The following is a 20,419-nucleotide window of genomic DNA, read 5'->3' on the forward strand; positions in this document are numbered from 1 at the left end:
ATATTCTAATATTCTATTAGAATTTTTTGAATAGTCATAGTTTAATATTCTAGTTGAATATTCTAAAATTTTAAAAGTTCGATTTGAATATTTACAGTATAATATTCTATTAGAATATTAAATGTATATTTTGAAAAAAAGGTAAATTTTTTGTTTTTTGTTTTTTTTGGATAAAATAAATGACAAAAATAATATTTAAAAAATAAGAATTTCGAAAATTTTCATTTATTTTGCTATTTAAAAATACTTTTTTTTATCTCCAAAACAAATGGCTAGGATTGTGTCCCCTGTCTCACAAAATATGATGGTCTTATATTAACCTAACTATATATATATATATATATATATATATATATATATATATATATATATATATATATATATATATATAGGGGGGGGACAGTTCACTTGAGATTAAAAAAAGTAGAGATCTTGAAATTCAACCTAAGTCATATATTTCTCATTTGCCGTTCTAACGCTCCAGTGTATCGACAGCAGCAGTTTATGCTTAATCATAAATGATTATACATATATGTCTATTAACAGACTGAGTAATCATATATGATTATGACGGTTGGTGGCAGAAAAGGTGATGATAACAGAGGTGACGGTGGTATAAGTGACGGAGCCACGGAGGTGACATTGGTAGGATCGACTGGTGTCAGAGGTGGTGATAGTGGCGATGACGGTTGTGGTGGTGGGGATGGTGGTAGAGGAGAAAGGAACGGGCGACGCTATATAATCATTTATGATTATAACAGGCCTACCGCGCCGGTACGCCGGAGGGTTAGAGCAGCAGACCTGAAATATGTGGCTGAGGTTGAATCTAAAGATCTCTATTTTATTTTTAATCTCAATGGAACCTACCTATATATATATATATATATATATATATATATATATATATATATATATATATATATATATATATATATATATATATAGGAGACGGTTAATTTGAGATTATAAAAAAAGTAGAGATATTGAGATTCAACCTTAGCCACATATTACTCATTTTTGCCGCTCTAATGCTCCAGCGTACCGGTAGCAACGAGGTATGCCTAATCATAAATGATTATATGACAAAGAGGTATAATCATATAGGATTATACATGTTTATACGTAAATGCCTAATCATAAATGATTACACATATATGTTTGTTTACAGATTGAGTAATCATAAATGATTATGACAGTTGGTGGCAGAAAATGTGGTGGTGACAGAGCTGGCAGTGGTATAAGTAACGGAGGTGACAGTGGTGAGGTCGACTGTTGTCAGAGGTGGTGGTAGTGGTGGTGGCGGTGGCAGTTGTGGTGGTGCGGATGGTGACGGAGGAAAAAGGAACGAGCGACGATGTATAATCATTTATGATTATACCAGGCCTGTCGTGCCGGTACGTCGGAGGGTTAGAGCGGAAGATGTGAAATACATGGTTTTGGTTGAATCTTAAGATCTCTATTTTATTTTTAATCTCAACGGAACCTCTCTCTCTCTCTCTCTCTCTCTCTCTCTCTCTCTCTCTCTCTCTCTCTCTCTCTCTCTCTCTCTCTCTCTGTATATATATATATATATATATATATATATATATATATATATATATATATATATATATATATATATATATATATATATATATATATATATATATATATATATATATATATATATATATATAGTTGAGATCGGTTGAGAACTCATAGTTTCCCGAGAACTAAAAGTGGAGCGTTGGCTCAAAAGTAATTCATTAAGGACATGATCGTCATCTTACCAATCTCATTTAATGTTTAATTTTTTTTTTGTGTTATTTAACATATTAATATAAATGTCTAAAAATTTACATCATAAATCAAATTTTCATATTTTTTTAAAAATAGTATTTTTCGTTTTTTTTAAATGCAGATTTTTTAATTTTTTTTTATAGAAAACAAAAAAAAATTTAAAAAAAATTGAAAAAATATTTTTTTAAAAAAACTGCAATTTTTTTAAAAAAAACTGTATTTTTTTTAAAAAACTGCATTTTTAAATAAAAAAACTGCAATTTTTTTTTAAAAAAACTGTAAGTTTATTTAAAGAAAGTTACATTTTTTTCAGAAAAAACTGTATTTAAAAAAAAAACTGCAATTTTTTTTAAAAAAACTACATTTTTTTTTAAAAAAATAAATTTTTAGGTGCATATGTGCATATTTTTTCAAATGCACATATGTATATATTTCTTATACTATAATATTCTTAAGTAAATCACGACAAATCTCATATTTATTAATTAATCTATAAACATAATAGTACAAGTATTTTATTCGATACAAAATAAAATATAAAAAATAAAAAATGCTACAAATTTCAAAGCGTTTTAATGTCTTCGTGTCAATATTTCTTTATTTTATTCAATTTATCATTTTTCACATCTTCAATATTCACCACAATTTCTTCCAAATCTACAAGAAAATTAAAAAAAAAAATTATTGATGCGAAAACACTCACAAAAATACATATGTGATTTTCATGTGATTAACATATGAATCACATGCAATTCACATATGAATCACATTTACATATGACATCATATGTAAATCACATGTGATTTATATGTGAATCACATGTGAATTACATGTGAATCAAATGTGATTCACATGTGAATCACATGTGATTTACATGTGAATCACATGTGATTTACATGTAAATATATAATCTTTCTCGTACCTTGTAAACTAAATAAATAAAAGTATGAGGCTAGTGCCATTGAAGATAATAAGGTTCATTAACTCAAACAGGTTGTGTGCACGGGTCAATGAATCAAACAACCGATTCATTATTTTAACTTAATAAATCAAAGAATCTATTAAAAATCGCGGTTTCTAAATTTTCCAAAATAAATCTAGTGAAAATATTTATTCGGGGTTGAAATAGGCTTTTTTCCGATTATCAGACTTGAGTATCATGTTATTTTCATTTTCCATTTGTACATAACAAACATAAACTCATAAAAACCATAACCGAGTTGCAAAAATTAACATGATATGTGAATGATGAAGGGTGCAACATGAATAATGGCATTATGGCAATATTTGGCATATTAAAAGGGTAAAATTGTACATTCAGAATATGTATAAGCAGATGAAAGAGGTAAGAACGGAAGTTAAAAATACCAATACAAGATTCAGACCATTGTTGTCAAGTATACTGATCCCCGAGATCCTCTTCACTGTGGGTCCCGATTTCGATACAACCTAACAAAAAAAACAAAGTATATTTGAAAAAAATAGTGGATTACAAACGGATAAGAAGGTGTTTTAACTTTTAACTAGTAACACTAAATGATGAGAAAACAGGTAAAAGATGCTTAACCTGGTTATTAAAATAACCAACAACATTGTTGTCTGCATATGTGAGAAAATGAGTAAGCCCATCCATATCTCGAGCATGTTGCTTTAGATGATTCATCAGTCTTGTACCATAACCCTTTACTTGTTCATCTGAAATGATTGTACAAAAAGCTATCTCCTCAAATTTTTGGCTAACATGTCACATATGATAAGCAAACAAAATCTCTTTTCAGAAAGTAATTCTTCCAAATACTAAATGAAAGTAAACCATGTGAGATATGTAAAATATCCACCTGACATATGGTCTATATGTAATGCCACCAACAACTGTATTGAGAGTGAAGAAAGAAAGGAGTGGAGAAAGCTCGTTTGCAAGAAAAGAGGGAGAGGGCATCATCACCCACTGTTGGAGGATCTCTTCTAGGTTGTAACATAATATCTTAGGGGTTACACCTGCCAAAACAATGTATTACATCATACATCTCTTCTAGGGACAACAACTTAAATGAAGTAAAACTGTGACACTTTATCAAACAGGTTGTGTGCACAAATCAATGAAACAACGAGAAGGATGAATAACAGACTTGATTAGAATCAAAATCTAACAAAATTCAAAGATTTTCATTGGTACTCATCTGATACTTCATTTTTGAATAATTTATGATTACAATAACGGTAACATCGCACTTTCTACAAAAACAGAGAAGCAATAAGGATTTTAATGATTCAAATTTCACGTGATGTTCATATGATGGAAGAAAATGAAAGTATAGCATCTGATTCCTTTTCTCCGATGGAGGTGGAGGTGGAGTTTGATTTAGTAATCTTGTTTTCCAATGTTCCTCATTCGATTCTGTGACAGATCATTATATAGTTTTTCGTATGAGGAAAGGTTACACACATCATGCGGTTATACTATGGAAAACAGAAGAGGATAAGATGCATTGTTCAATGGATTACCTGATTCATGAAAGACCGAAACGATTGAAGGAAGATCTATGTAAGCATCATGTAGGGCACATTCACTTTCATCTTCATTTTCTTTTGGCAGTTTACTATGTAGTAAACTTGCAAGGCCGCCATGAGGTGTGAGGACAAGATGTAAATCGTGTCTGAACAATTACAGGATATCAAAAAATCGTTGTTGATTGCAGGATATAAGAAAACGTTGAGAATCAGGATAAATAACTTCATAATTGATAATGGAAGAGGCAACATTGGATTTCTAGGTCGGAACGTTGATCCATGGATTTAGCTGCTTGCAATCAAGAGATTACAGAGTGCTGATAGGCGAAGGCTGCCATGGATTTCATACAACGGTGCTAGAATCTGGATTTTGAGTGAAAAATCAACATGTATGGCGTGGGAAAAGAGGGTCGGTGAGAAGTGAAAACAACAGAGGGTTTGGGATGATGAATAGAGCCAGAGAAATGCTGATTTGGGGAGAGCATCAAAGAAGAACGTCGTTGGGGGAGGAGGAAGATCGTGGGTTTGAGAGAAAGGTATCAGGGGGATATGAATTATCTTATCCCTAAAATGCCCAGTGATTTATTTCAATCGTATACCCCCGCGTCATTTTTTTAATTATTTACAAAACTGCCATAAAACATCATAGTCTTTTATTATTTTGATATGATGGTCCTTATTTAGTTCTCGGGTTCTCAGAAATATATAAGTTCTCAAATGATCCTTCCTATATATATATATATATATATATATATATATATATATATATATATATATATATATATATATATATATATATATATATATACTAGTAGGATACCCGCGCGATGCAGCGGCGCAAGCTAGTTTCTTTCGGCAGATAGTTTCCACACGAGTATTAGTTTTTTTTTTGGCAGAAAATGGTTCGTTTCGGCCTTTTGTCGGACTATTTTCTTGGTTGGCAAGAAATGAATAGTTACTTTTCGGCGTTGGATAGTTACTTTCAACGAATAGTTTTCTTTTCGGAATGTAGTTTCTTTTGGTTAATAGCTTATTTCAAAAAATGTCATATTATAAACAACATCCATTGCATCAACGAATTGTTTTGTTTTGGTGAACAGTTTCTTTAAGAGTTTAATTTTAATATTATTGTTAGATGTTTAGGATTTACAGTATAAGGTTTCTTGTACGGGCGCGATATGGCGGTGATAGATAGTTTCTTTTGACGAATACTTTTCATGCAGCAACTTGTTTCCTTTTGGACCAAATATTTCATTCCGGTCTTTTCGCAGACAACTTTGTGTATGATAATTCCTTTCGACAAATAGTTTCTAGCTATGTACGTAATCGCGCAAAGCAACGAACGACTAATAGTTTCATTTTCGATGATTAATTTATTTCAGTCGATTGGTTTCATTTTCAGATGATGGTAGATATGATATTTATGTTTGTGTGCGTGTGTTTGCATGTGTCTTGCCTATTGGGTCTTCAACCGATGACAATAGAGACAATGACGAACAAGGTCTGCTTCAGTTGAAAATAGAGACAATGTACAATGATTCACTTTAACAAATTAAATATAAAATTGTTAAAAAGATCAATATTTATTGCTCTTGTTTTAGTAGATGTATGGTTTGCCTTTGGATCCAAATTGTTGGGATAGATAATTTCATGAGTAAATTACATGAATGGTCCCTATGGTTTAGCGTAATTTGCGTACTTGGTTCCTAACTTATTTTTTAACTCGGAAAGTCTCTAATGTTTGTTTTTGTTACGCGTTTGGTCCCTCTCTTACCTAAAAAGACTATTATTTAAATAGCAAAAAATAGTGGGGTAGGTAAGGTAATGAGAGAGGGGTGGGGTTGGGGGTGTGTTTATTTAAATAAATTAAAAAATCAATGGCAACATAGTCTTTTTAGGTAAGAGAGGGACCAAGTGAGTAACAAAAACAAACAGTAGAGACCTTTCGAATTAAAAAAGTAAGTTAGGGACCAAACGTGCAAATTACCTTAAAGCATAGGCACCATTCGTGTAATTTACTCTAATTTCATATAAGGATTTCACATTTTAAACCATACATGCCCAAACTATCATTAATGATAGGTCTTTGGATGGTTGGTGTTTGCAGTTTAAGAGGTATTGTTATCTTTTTTTTTGTCACTTTCATTAAGACTGTCTTTCAACTCTCTAATAACATTTAATTCGTAAAACATCAACTAATTAATGTGGCGGCACAAATTAGTTTATTTGGCATATTGTTTCAAAGACATTAGTTTCTATAAACATGTTGCTTTAGGTTAAAATTTAAAATATGTTTTTTTAAGATAAAAATAAAAACAAATGTTATTTTGAGTTAGATATAATAATATGTTTTTATTTTAATGGTGTTAAAGCTTTAAGTTGACAATTTAAAAAAGAGTAAATATAGAGGTTTTTTAAAGCATTAAAAATATATAATAATTTTTTCTAATAATTTGATGGAAATATTTGTTATGGTTTGCCGTTTTTAAATTTGAAAAAATGTTAAATTTATATTTGATTTTTTATTTGACCTTAGACCAAGTTCAGTCAATTTATTTATATAAATATATAGTTGAATAAAAATTTTCCACATCCAAAAATATAAATTAATTTAGTGTTGAGATTCACATATTTTATAGATTAGTTTAAGATTCACATATTTAGCCAACTCTCGTCATTTACATTAATTTTTTTTCATTTAGTTATTCTTTTTATTAATTAATATGCTAAGGGATTTTTTAGATGTTTTTAGTTATATTATGATTTGTCAATGATAAAAAAAAATAGAAAGACATATTTTATGTATTTTAGTTGTAACGTTTTCATAAAAGACAAAAAGATAAAATAAAAAAAAATCAATATTAAATTCCTAATCTATATATAATGTTCTCGAGTTTTGTTTTCATAAAAAGAAACATATAGTATTTTTGTTTAAAATATATTTGCAAAATTGTCTTTCTATTTTGTTTGGAAAAATAAATATTCACTCTTAACAAATTTAACAAGTTGTGGGGTTTTTATTCATTTCGTTGTTTATTAAATTTCATACTTTATAGTTTCAACTTTAAAAAAAAAATAGGACTTCTTTCCCATAATACTTTTTATGACAGAAAAACTTCACTTTCAAGAAAAGTACAGTTCAACTTTCAAGAAATATACAATTAAATTCAAATTTATTAAATATTTGTTTTTGATAAATAAACCAATTTTCATAACTATATGATAGACAAAATGATAATAATAATTTAAAGAAATATAAATATGTGTGATATCTTATTATTATGCATCATAAATAGACAAAATGATAATAATAATTTAAAGAAATATAAATATGTGATATTTTATTATTATACATCTTTGTGTTATGATTAAAAAAACAACAATTGAACATGTGTGACCCAAAGAATCAAACGAAATATTTGGTTAGGTTTTAAAAAGAAAGATATATACCTACATATTTGATTTAGCTTAATTCATAAATTATGACATATTATTATAATTCTTACAAACATAATGATAATAATAATTTAAAGGAAAAAATAAAAGAAATAACAACGCAACCTATGAAATAAATTATTTAAAACTTTGTTATCTTCTACGTTCTCCAAAAGTTTTCTTCAAGAACTTTTTCTTCTAAATTTTTGAAGTCCTTTTCATTATAAAATTTAATATAAAAAAATCTTTTAATACTAAATTTATTATCTTTTAAGATAAATCAACGGCGGACATGCTTTTGGTTGTACTATTTATTTTATTTACATATTTAAACACCAACTATTTTTAATGTGTAAGATATTTAGAATTTAATTAAAACAATATTTTTTTAACAATATCGAGTATGATACAAAAACAATACTCATTCATAAATTACTATCATCAGATTTAAGCTTCTCCATCGATTACAAATAAGAATCATATATGAAATTTTCCCAAGAATATATATATCTTTACTATATTATTAAGGATATTGCCCATTTCTTGAAAATTAAGAGGTATAACTATTATAACATCATGTACAAACCTGTTAAGCATAATGAAAACTTTTGCACATGCTCATTTTATTGTAACTGACGGTACTACCTTCTCCCTATATCTAAACGTGGAAAACCCTAATTTCATCTAAAACCATCGGTCATCATTTCTCCCAAATCTATTATGTCTCTCTAATTACTCACTTTAATTTCTTCTGTCTCTCTAATTGCTCTCTTCCGTCTCTCTATATATCATCTCTTATCTCAGTCGATTAATAGGCATTGCTTGTGGAAGAACCCTTCGCCATATCTTCTCTCGAACTCTCTGATAAGAGCCCTAATCTATATCCCTCCTATTCCATTTATGGTTCTCATATCAACATTTTCCTCCTCCGCCGTATCTCCTGCAAGCTAGGTAAGTTTTTCTTCACAAATTCATGATTTCATTGTTTTTCTTCACAATTTCAAGTTGATTATCGAGTTTTCTTTAGCGATTTAAGGTTGTGCGACATTATTTAGGGCTTCATTCACAACTATCTCTCTATAACTCTGTATGTGTTTGTGTGTTTGTGTGTGTTTATTTCATGGACCAGGATTGAAATTTAGACACCAATGACCGCCATCTTCGATTTTCAGCACCACCCGAAGAAATGTTTGATTTTCAACATCACCTATTTAGCAGATTTTGAAATCACACCATCATTCATAGAAGACACCACAACATTCACCGCCATTGAACAACCACCACCTGCTCCCTTCTCTCCAGTACTATCCCTTCTGAACCATAAAGTTTAACCCTCCAATTTTTCTTATTTTATCTCTTAATCGTCCATTTAGGGTTTGGGTTGTGGCTGCCTTCGCCCTTCTCTGCGTTTTTCTCTAAACAGAAACACCTGATGGATGTGTACTTGGATGTGTACTGAGAAATTGATCAAGAAGCAAGAGGAATCTATTTCACGAAAAACAGATTCATAAGAATTCAAAGTAATCCTTCTCAAAGAAGGAGGTAAATATTCTAATAAGTGTGATCATCTCTTTCTCTCTCTTTAACTGTTTGTTTGTTTGTTTGTCAAATTAAATAATACCAGATTACCTACGTTCTCGGTCAATGACAGCTGTTCATCATCCCTCAATCTTCGTTCACCTATGATTTAATTAAAATTTTGAATTGATCCCTCTTGAACAATCTATTTAAAACCCATTTTAACTCTCCCTTCCTTAGCCTCACTGCCATTAACAACGAACCACCGCTCCATCAACCCACTCTCCCTCTCCATTCTCGCTTGCACCCTATCATTACAGATCAGAGACAGCCATGAGTTGGAGCCCTCCAGTCAACGTCCTCCAGGTAAGCTTTCGATCACACCCTCTGTTTTCTCTGATTTGAAACTTTGCCCTAATTTCTCTCCCTAAGTTTCTACTCAATTAAATCTCTAAAGGACAAGATGACAATACTTTGTTACAAAAACATGAAAACGAAGGTGTAAAAGATGTCATGAGGTCAAGTGTTCATCAGAAACTTCAGATTTCTTCACATTTGGTGCGTTTATGTTTTATATCAACATTCTTTTTATGTTTTTTGGTGCTGTAACGATATTTTGTGTTTGATTTATCCTTCCTCTCTATTGAGCCTTATCAAAGCTAGGCCCTTGAATAAAAATCTAAGGAAAGCTACACGATATACCCTCTGATTTGCTCTTTTTTATCCTCCTCTTTTTATCTCTAAAAACAGGGCAATACCAGTGGATTTCTCAGGTTTGATTTTTTTTCTTGAACAATTTTTGGTTGAAGTTTTCATTTTCTGGATTCCCCCTACATTGTGTTTGGAGTTCTTTTGTTTGAATTTTGAAGATTTTATTTCTGGATGACCACCATCTTCAAGTAGAAGCTAATTATAATATGCTTGATTTTTAGTTGTTACCAACCATAGTCACCCTCACACCCTTGCCCTCAAAACAAATAAATGTGTGTATATGAAAAAGCTCTTGACAAGTGAGATGCATTTGTTCTACATGTGCTCTTCAAGCATAATTTCTTACAAATGTATGTTTTACAAAAATTAAAAGATGTCTTTTTGTTTGGCTTATGTTAAGATTTTGTATTTCGTATGTTTTGATCTGTTTGTTTTTGTTATATTTTGATCTGTTTGTAGAATCATAGATATCTAATGACTTTTTTTTAATAATAATATAATTCAAGTTAGGCCCATGACATCAAATCTTCAACTTATTTGGTGGAGGAACTGCAATAATCGTAAGCTCTAATGAATTTGTGCAGGGGCCTAATACAAGCTTTCTTTTGATTCTTATGTTTTTCACCTTTTATCTTGCAGGTGGATAATTATAGCTCATTAATTTTTCAAAATGACTTGCAGTTTGGAATGTCCTTTCTGTAATTAAGGTGAATAATTATACCACATCAAGGGTATTGTTCTCCAAAAATTGTTATGTCCTTTCTGTAATTCAGAAGTGGAATCAGTTGACCATGTTTTCTTTAAATGTGTGCTTGCCAATAATCGAGGTAGACCATTCTTCCTTGAACTTATATCTCTTACATTTAATATGTTTGATAATGGTTTCTACATTACTGATAGTGGCAAGTTCCCAAGGATTAAAACTTATATCTGAAGGAAGTTCATGAAAAATCAAAGCTAGGACAATGGTGGTGGATTTTTCATACCTTGAGGTTAAAAAAGGGGGAATGAGACCGTTAAAATGTGTTTGCTGTTTGCAACAGATAGAACTAGCGGGTATTAGGATTTTAATTTTAAGCAAGGGGACAACACATTACATGTTCTGTACAGCTATGTGAAGCAATAATTTCTAATGCTCCATTAATGGTCCTACAACTGGTGGTGGTTCTAAGGGTATTAATCTAAGTTTTGGTTTTGTTATTAATTTTTATTATATGTTTGATTCCCTCAATGGTCCTATAGCGAGTTTGATTATCTTGGGTGGTACACAAATGACTACATGGGCACTTTACAATAAAGCACTATCCATTTTGCAGATTGTTTATTTTCTTAAGAAAACTAGCCCATCTCTTTATTTATTTGTTGTATATGCAACATACATACATGTATTTAGATGAGACTGAAAACATTGGGGCTTTTAGGAAAACAAAAAATTGGTGTTTCATGTTTATGAGATTTTAGGTCCGAGGGGTAATTTTGTAAATAAAAAGAAACTTTTCAAGGTATTGAAGTTAGAATTAAGCCATGTTTTAGGTCTATACATGTGTGGCTGTATGTGGTTCTGCGTGTGCCCATATGTGTGTTAATGCGTGTATTATACTTTATTGTTTAAATAAATACTATTTTATTTTCATTTTGTTGTTTTGGTTTAGTTTTGATATCTCTACTTTATATACTTTCATTATTTTGTATATACATTATAGAATTTTGACACGACTATGTGTCTTACATTCTAAGTTTCTTCTTTTAATGCCTATTGTGTTGATTAGGTGCAACTATCAATGTTTTTTTTGTTCAAATTTGGGACCAAAAAAGCAATTAACTATGTTTCCGACTTTACGATAATATATATAATTTGTATGAAATCGGATGAATGGTAAAAGACTTTATCATGCAATGGTGTAAAATTAAGAGCACAAAATTGAGGTGTCTCTTTCTTCTCTTTTACCCATCACTTTAATTAAAAGATGTAAATTTCAACATACTTTTTAAAATTTATTTTAAAAATACAATGTTTCAAGATTATGATTATTGATAGATTGACAACCAATTTTACCATCACACATAATTGAAATTGAAAAGCTATTTTTAAAGAATATCATCATCATTCAAATAATCAATAAACCAATGGTTTTAGGTTTTAAGGAATATACGTGTAATGATTGCAAGGTATCAAATGTTTTAATTGTGACTTCAAATACTCTTTGTGTATTGTAAGGAAAAAGGGGCAAGCTGGTCATTTGGGTTTGATAAATTATTTTGTTTATTTATTTCACTTTTAAGTATATGATTAAAAATAAATTTGTTTCTTGTTTGACTTTATAAGTAAAAGACTGAAGAAAAAAAAAACTCATCTTGAAGGTCTCGACTTGAATATTTGATGATCTCCCAAAGCTAGATGACATTTGTGAAAGGGTAACAAAAAAAATTTTAAAAATAATAAAGTATGGGTTCTTGCAAGTGTTGGAATCCAAATGAAGTTAATTCCACAAATAAGGTTGAGGAGAATTGTTGAATTGAAATGAATGCTTAGTGATATTTGCCGATACATTGTGTCTTATTTTTTATATGACATGTTTCCCAAAGCAAACTAATCGTTGAAGTAAAGGTAATCATGGTCCGCCGAATAGAAATTAATTTCCAAAACAAACATTCTTACCCGACGCTTGGCGCGGGTAAATAGTTAGTATATATATATATATATATATATATATATATATATATATATATATATATATATATATATATATATATAAGATGTACAGACAACTATATCATTATATCTTCATCTTCATTTAACATAAATTCTGAAATCATACATCTAGAACTCAGATTTTTAGCATATTCTTACATAAAATAAAGATACTTCAAACAGTTATAACTAAGATCTTTTACCAACTTATCTATATTTACATCAATATCTAAAAATCACATAACTATTTAACAAAGAATTATAACTAATCAATAAAATATAAAAATACACAAAAATGACAAAAGTCAAACCAAAAGGGTCAGATTTCAAGTTTTCTAATCTTTTGAAGGTTTTTAGATCTGAAAACTTCAGCTGGTGTTTATGTGTGAGAGAATATTAGTTCCTGGTAGGCGGTGAAGGCAGTAATTTGTTGTTGGTAGAGAAGACGAAGAAAGGGTGTATGTACTGCCGTTTTTAAGATCTATAGTGGCGATGTTGCTGTGGTTGGAAATGTCAATATCGTTAGCAAGGTGCTTGATGGTTGCGACAGCATTAGTTGTTAAAGGTGGCGATGGAGCCGGTTGATGATGGTGGTGTTGTAGGTAGTGGGAGATTACAGAGTGGCGACCGCAGAAGGTGGCTTATGGTAAAGAAAAAATTTGTGGCTGGAGGTATTGAGGCGGAGGAAACAAACATGGTGAAAATTTTGGGTTTTTTAGAGAGAGGTAGAGAGAGATACGAAGGTAAGGGAGACAGTAATTTTCATTAACTTCAAGTGAGGGTGAGGAAGGAAGTAGGAAGTATATATAATAAATTGGGTAAGTGTTCACTTAATTTTGATTGGTTCTAAGCATTTTACATGGATTACCATTAGTATCATCCTACCATTAGTATCATCCTGACCGTTCATTAAAGATCCAACGTTCTTTCCTTGAATTTTAAGACATTGTCTTAAAAATGGTGGGACCCTCGATTATATACCTTTTATATATATATATATATATATATATATATATATATATATATATATTATCAATTTGTTAAATCCGTAGTACTCTATTTTTTGGTTATTCTATAATTTTCTATTCTTAAAAGTTTATCAAGTTGTATAAAGTTGATGTAATCTAGATCATAGAATTAATGCATTGTTGTCAACGTCTATTTTCTATAGCTATAAACTTTTTAGATTTTAAATCTCCTGTGTAAATCATGTTATTTATTATAATTCAATATTCAAAAAATATATATAGAAAAATATTACACATCTTGTATTTGATACTTGCTATATCATATATTTTGTAAACTGTTTGAAATGAGGAGTTCAAATTAAAATTTCTAATTGTATAATGATTAAAAATATTGAGACATGCATATCAGAAACGAAAAGGTAGTAGATCATTTTTTTTATTAGAAAATTTGTCTTTACTTCTTATTCCGAGTCTTTTCACCATCCCCACTACCACCCACATCCACCAAAGCATCCTTTTTGCTACTCTTGATATGAGGGGGCCCATTTGTCAAAAATGAACAAAAATCCACATCCCAAAATTCTATCTACCTCAATTCTATACGACTTGAGTGTTAATAATCCCTTTTTATTTTATAATCATATTCATATCCAAGTTAATATAACTTAATAATTTTGAAATCAATAATAGACAAAAATAAAACTAAAAAAACCGAGACGCATAGTTATAATGAGCGTAGTAAATGCACTGTTGCAATTATTTGCTAACAAACCCAAACGAAATCAGTCCTGGTGTGTTTATCGCTATGTATGAATCCTACTTTAATAACAAGCTCACCAATGCACTTGTGTACTACGTTTTTTTATTGCTTTTGCTTCTCATTTCACCTTTTCTTTTCTTTTGTGAACTCGTCACCATCCTCCGATCATGTTTCCAACCTATGGAAAACATGACAGGAAAAGTGGTTTTGATCACTGGTGCTTCATCGGGACTTGGAGAGGTATGTAAACCAAAAACCATAAAGGCATAATAAACCTTACGGTTATTTCAACCTTATTTTTTATTTGCTTTAATCATAAATGGCAGCTCATGGCTTACGAATACGCGAAAAGAGGTGCATGTTTAGCAATTGTCGCGATAAAAGAACCAGAGAGTCGACTTGAGCAAGTGGCAGATAAAGCGCGTGAATTTGGCTCTCCCGATGTTCTTTTCGTGTTTGCGGATGTGTCGGAGGTTAATGAGTGTAGAATGTTCGTGGATGAGACCATTAGACGTTTTGGTCGATGTGGGTAACCCCATAATCTCCAAATCATTTTTTTTTTCGAAGTCATTTTTTTTTTGTGAATTAACATGATAATTGATCCCTTTGCAGTAGATCATCTTGTCTGTAATGCTGGAATCGGGTCCCTTTATTCGATTAACATTGGCGTCACCAAATTCGCACCAGTTATGGTATGATCCTTTAAAGTGGAAGATTGAAATTAGGACTAGTATTGGGACTGGGACTGGGACTGAGAGTGAGACTTATGAAATAAAAAATGCATTTTTACTTCTACTAAAAAAGGTTATATAGTTCTCAATATCTGATGTGCACAAAAGACATGAATGTTATTTGCATCCTTATTATTAAAGATAATCTTATATATATAAAGCTTATCTAGTCTACTCCGGTTCAATTCAATTCGCTATCGCCTGTCTCATGTAACAAACGTAACCATAGTTTACAACTATTTCTCTCGATCATAGCTACCATTGCAATGATTCATATAACAATGCGCGCAGGACATAAACTTTTGGGGATCAGTTTATCCAACTCATTTTGCGATACCACATCTCATAAGAACTAATGGAAAGATTGTGGTCAATGCTTCATGTGGTGGAGTGTTGCACCCACCTAAAGGTGGCTTCTACAATGTAACGAACTACTACATTCGACCCATTTTTGTGTTTCCTCTTTGTTATTTAACCATATATATATATATATATATATATATATATATATATATATATATATATATATATATATATATATATATATATATATATATATATATATATATAAAACCTTATTTATGGTTCTTAATGTGTCTTAATTTTCAGGCAAGTAAAGCAGCCTTAATCAGCTTCTATGAGTCCCTTAGATTCGAAGTGTCTCCGAGAGTAACAATAACAATCTTGACACTCGGTTTCATAGAAACCAACATGATAACACCCAAGTATTCAACCAGTGGTGTTGGTGTTAGTCTAAGAAAAGTAAGTAAATAACTTACTGGTTCATTTCCCGCTAAATCGTAACCGATAATATCCATTGTCTGTAAAAGCTTTTTTAAAACTTTGTGCAGGGTTTTGGAACCATCCACCCAACAATGGGGGCAGAGTCATGTGCAATAGCCATTGTCGATGGAGTATGCAAAGGAGCAACATCCATTACAGAACCAAGATTCATAAAGGTTCTGTTCTTGATCAAGTTCTTGTTCCCAGGACTACATCGTTTTCACATGAATATATTTTCCCTAGGATTCTCTAAAGAACTAAAAGGAACATATGAAAACTGATATTATAGTTGGGTATGGAGTCTGATTCTAATGTTTCTCTTTATGATTTTCAGTTGTTTCTTTGTTTCCTATGAAATTTAAAAATAATGAGTGTATTTTTGACAACTAGACTTATTCAAATAATTACATCTTGTGCGATGAAGATCCTCAGTTATGTATATAAGATATAATTATCGATTGCACTAAGACATAGGGCGTGTTCGGCAAAACTAGTTGGTAGCGGATAGTTGCTAATGATTAGCGGGTAACGGGTAGCTGGTAACAAGCAGCGGGTAGCGTTTGATTTTGGAGAGTTTAATTGAAAGCTTTTTCGTGTAGCTTTTGATTTTGGAGCGATTTGTTTAGGCTAAAAGCTAAACGCTCTGGTTGCCGAACGAAGTTTTTCCTTTTTTACAAGCGTTTTCTTAAAAGCTAGAAGCCGGAAGCTCCCAAACGTTGTGTCCCGAACACGCCCATAGACAATGCGGGGAACTCTACTGATTTTAGTAGTTGTCACATGACCATTTCTATCTTTCTTATAATTTACCATCTTTTTTTTTATAATTTACCATCTTTTTCTATAATGCATTAAACTTACAAAAGTTCAATAAAACATATTTTTATAAATGAATAATTTATTTGTTAATCTTTTTATATTAAAAAAAGGTTAGCTTTTTCTCTTGAAAATTCAAGAGTTTAATAGTCACTCAACTTCATATGAATTCAACACTAACATGATGTCCATGTTGAGTTTAATTCATTGAATTCCAACTAGACGTTACACTGCATTAAATCATTCTATTAAATTGTGCAACATGGATGCTCTAATTGTCATTTCAATTTTTATTCTAACAAATGAAAATTAATTAAAGGATATTGAATTCAATGTGGTGTTTGGGACGGGAGTCAAAAGAAGTCAAGAACAAACATAGGTTGTTAGAGGACACACTGTGGTCTCGGTATTCATGAGAATAGCCTTGCGGGAAGCTCGGTACCAACAGGAACACCGCCCTAGAGGTGCGGTACCGAGCCAAAGCGGCTTTCCTTCCACGTGGCTCCTTCACTTGTGAACATTGCATGGCTAGTTTTCCATATATATTATCATTTTTTTTTATAAAACCACTATACACCCTTTAAATCTTCTTTATTTTCACACCAATTTCACAAATTAGGGTAATATAAATAAATGTCATTATATTTTTCTATCTTTTTCGGTTTATAACCGTCTATATTTTACTTCCTATAGGAATAATATCATAAAATTCCTAAGTTTTTAACGTGTAATTAGAAAAAACCCTAATATTATTATTATTATTAATACTATGACAACAACTTTCTCGCAGAATTATCACTCTAGACCACTTAACGAGTTTCATGGTTAACTTTGTTATCTTTTTTGCAAAATCAGTCCTAAAATTGAGTTTAAAGTTCAAATTTGGTCTCCGTAGTTTGCAAAAAATTACACAACATGATTTTTTTAACTTTATTTTTCGTTTTTATATACTTTATTTTTTTTATTTACTCTAATATATTCATACATTTTACACTTTTTATATATTTTTTTTAGTTTTTTTCATATTTCTTTTTGTATTATACTTTAATTTTTTTGTCTTTTTATTTTTATTTTTAATTTTTTTCGTCTTTTTTCTTATTTTAATTTTTTTTTGTATTTTTAACTTTTACTTGACATTTTTCAAAAAATGTAAAATGTATTAATATATTAGAGTATATTAAAATTTTGGTAATTTATAGTTTCTCTAATTTTTTTTTATTTTTGTTCAAGTAAATAAAATAGGTATATATAAATTTATGTGTGTGTATATATATATATATATATATATATATATATATATATATATTTGTAACTTCGGTCCAATTTATTTTCTTTTTATTTTTTTGTTCTTTAGTGCAATTATAATTATGTTACGAAAAAATAAAAATTAAAAAAAAAACACTTTGTTTATTGAGAATTAATGTTTCAATGTGTGATATAACTTGCAAATTAAATCAAATTTCTATATGTGATATCAATAGTTTAAATTTAAGATAATATTTTTCAATTTGATAATTGACTAAAAGAAAGAACAAAAGAAATAATAATAGCCGGTCTCCATAAAAAAACTTGTTATAGTATTTTATATTGAATTCAAGTTCATTTACTTCAATCAAAATAAATAAAAATATTAGAAAAACCATAAATACCTAAAATAGAAAAAAAATAGAAAACAAAAGATAAAAGAGGTAAAAAATCAAATTGTTGAAAAATAAAGTTAAAAAATGAAAATAAATAAATTATACAAAAATAAAACAAAAATAAAAAATGTATATATATAAAAAAACGAAAATAAATAAAGTATACAAAAAACATAAATAAATAAAGTATACAAAAAACGAAAAATAAAGCTAAAAACCATGTGGTGTAATTTTTTGCAAACTACAGGGACCAAATTTGAACTTTAAACCCTATTTTAGGACTGATTTTGCAAAAAAGTTAACAACGTTAACCATGAAAATTGTTAAGTGAGCTAGAATGATAATTATACGAGAAAGTTGTGGTCATAATGTAACATCCCAATTTTCACGACCAAAAAATTTGTTTTTGATTAAGTAACTTATAAAATTGTTTACTGAAAAACATCATCGGATCATATCAATTCATACAACCATAGTCATATGTCTCAACCATATCATCAAAATAGTAAAAATGTCAGAGTACAATCCCATGGATCTCAAAATGCGGAAATCATATGTGTGCGATGTGCTGCTACCGTGCCGATTCCTTCCCCTTCGCTGAAGAGGTACCTGAAACAAAACTGAAAACCATAAGCACGAAGCTTAGTGAGTTCCCCATCATACCACATACCACAAACATATACTGCCTATCCCTCGGTATCTTTCAACCGGTATCCGACTGGCATAATCGGAAGCTGGACTTCCCTTCGATATCTTTCAACCGGTAGCCAGGAGCTTACCTCCCCTTCGGTATCTTTCAATCGGTAACCGGGAGCTGACCTCCCCTTCGGTATCTTTCAACTGGTAACCGGGAGCTGACCGGGAGCTGACCTCCTATTCGGTATCTTCCAACCGGTAATCGGGAACTGACCTCCCCTTCGGTATCTTTCAACCGGTAACCGGAGACTATTTCACCCCTACCACTACCATATAATAACATATCATGAACATATTGCTAGGCATGTGTGGGTACTGTCTACCCCTTCGGTATTTTTCAACCAGTATCCGGGGATATTTCACCCCTCCTACTACTAACACATATAACAAAACATCCTAGCACATAAAGCATATCAGATAGTGGCAACCCAGACAATTATCACAAAGACAATCATCTAATCAAACAACTCCTACTAGCGGGCCGGCATTGTGGCCGTATACCCACTCCTACAGGAAGGTAACTCACCTCAATGACGTGAAGTGTCCAAACTGTCCTCGATGCTGGGATCAACTCCTCTCAAACTCCTACAAATAACAACCTTCCTTAATTACCATTTCATACTCTTAACCCTTTCAAGGGTCAACTCAAGTCAAGTCAAAGTCCAGGTCAACACCCTGGTCAAAGTCAACTTTGGTCAAAGTCAACATCTGGTTGACTGAACTCGTCGAGTTGGTCCACCAACTTGTCGAGTTCCATAATCCACTAACATCCTAGAACTTCGCTCCTACTCGTCGAGTTCTCCTTCATACAGTATCGGGACCTTTAGTCAATGACTAACCGAGTTCGTCCTTGAACTCGTCGAGTCCTTCTTCATGCAAGTTGGAACGTAAGTCCTTGACTCGCCAAGTCTTTCCTTGACTCGTCGAGTTCTTCTTCATGTTCATTGGGACATTGCCTTGAACTCGCCGAGTTTGTTCTTGAACTCGCCGAGTTCCATGATCCTTAAGTCCAAAAACGAGCCCAACTTGTTGAGTTCTTTTCAAAACTCAACAAGTTGCTCAATATCAGAAGAGATTGGGGAAACTGCGACCCAACTCGACGAGTCGTATGAGTGACTCGACGAGTCCCTCAATGCCCAAATCCATACAGCCACTTTCAGTTGGGTTTAACACATCTAAAACTTAGATCTGACCTCCTACGGTCCATATTACACGTAAAGTTAGAAACTTTACGTACATGCAAGGTATCATGAGCCAAAAACACCATTTCCAAGTCTAAAATGAAGTCTAGGCTAAAGGGAATAACTAAAGCATGATAATTTCGTAAACTTTATGGCTATAGGGGCTGAAAGGGATCTAGATCTGAAGTTACAACTTTAGAT

General features: G+C 31.1%; 1 protein-coding gene across 1 annotated transcript; it reads left to right on the plus strand.

Annotated features, from left to right (window-relative positions):
• The first annotated feature begins 14,419 nt into the window (after positions 1-14,419).
• Positions 14,420-16,185, plus strand: LOC145162369 (11-beta-hydroxysteroid dehydrogenase-like 4A). Its single transcript, XM_079081537.1, has 6 exons — positions 14,420-14,614; positions 14,701-14,899; positions 14,987-15,066; positions 15,397-15,528; positions 15,715-15,867; positions 15,957-16,185. The coding sequence occupies exons 1-6, from the start codon at positions 14,420-14,422 to the stop codon at positions 16,167-16,169; spliced, it is 972 nt and encodes a 323-aa protein (XP_078937663.1). The 3' UTR covers positions 16,170-16,185.
• The last annotated feature ends 4,234 nt before the right edge of the window (positions 16,186-20,419 follow it).

Source organism: Lactuca virosa, chromosome 3 (genome assembly GCF_052849685.1).
Source record: "Lactuca virosa cultivar CGN04683 chromosome 3, Lactuca_virosa_CGN04683_v6, whole genome shotgun sequence".
In the NCBI taxonomy this organism is placed as follows: Eukaryota; Viridiplantae; Streptophyta; class Magnoliopsida; order Asterales; family Asteraceae; genus Lactuca; species Lactuca virosa.

Bases quoted from the DNA above. Each gene is read 5' to 3' on its own strand.
- LOC145162369 (XM_079081537.1), top strand. From the start codon at position 14,420: ATGTATGAATCCTACTTTAATAACAAGCTCACCAATGCACTTGTGTAC. The intron at 15,067-15,396 runs GTATGATCCTTT...CAATGCGCGCAG, and splicing joins CCAAATTCGCACCAGTTATG to GACATAAACTTTTGGGGATC. The intron at 15,868-15,956 runs GTAAGTAAATAA...AACTTTGTGCAG, and splicing joins TTGGTGTTAGTCTAAGAAAA to GGTTTTGGAACCATCCACCC.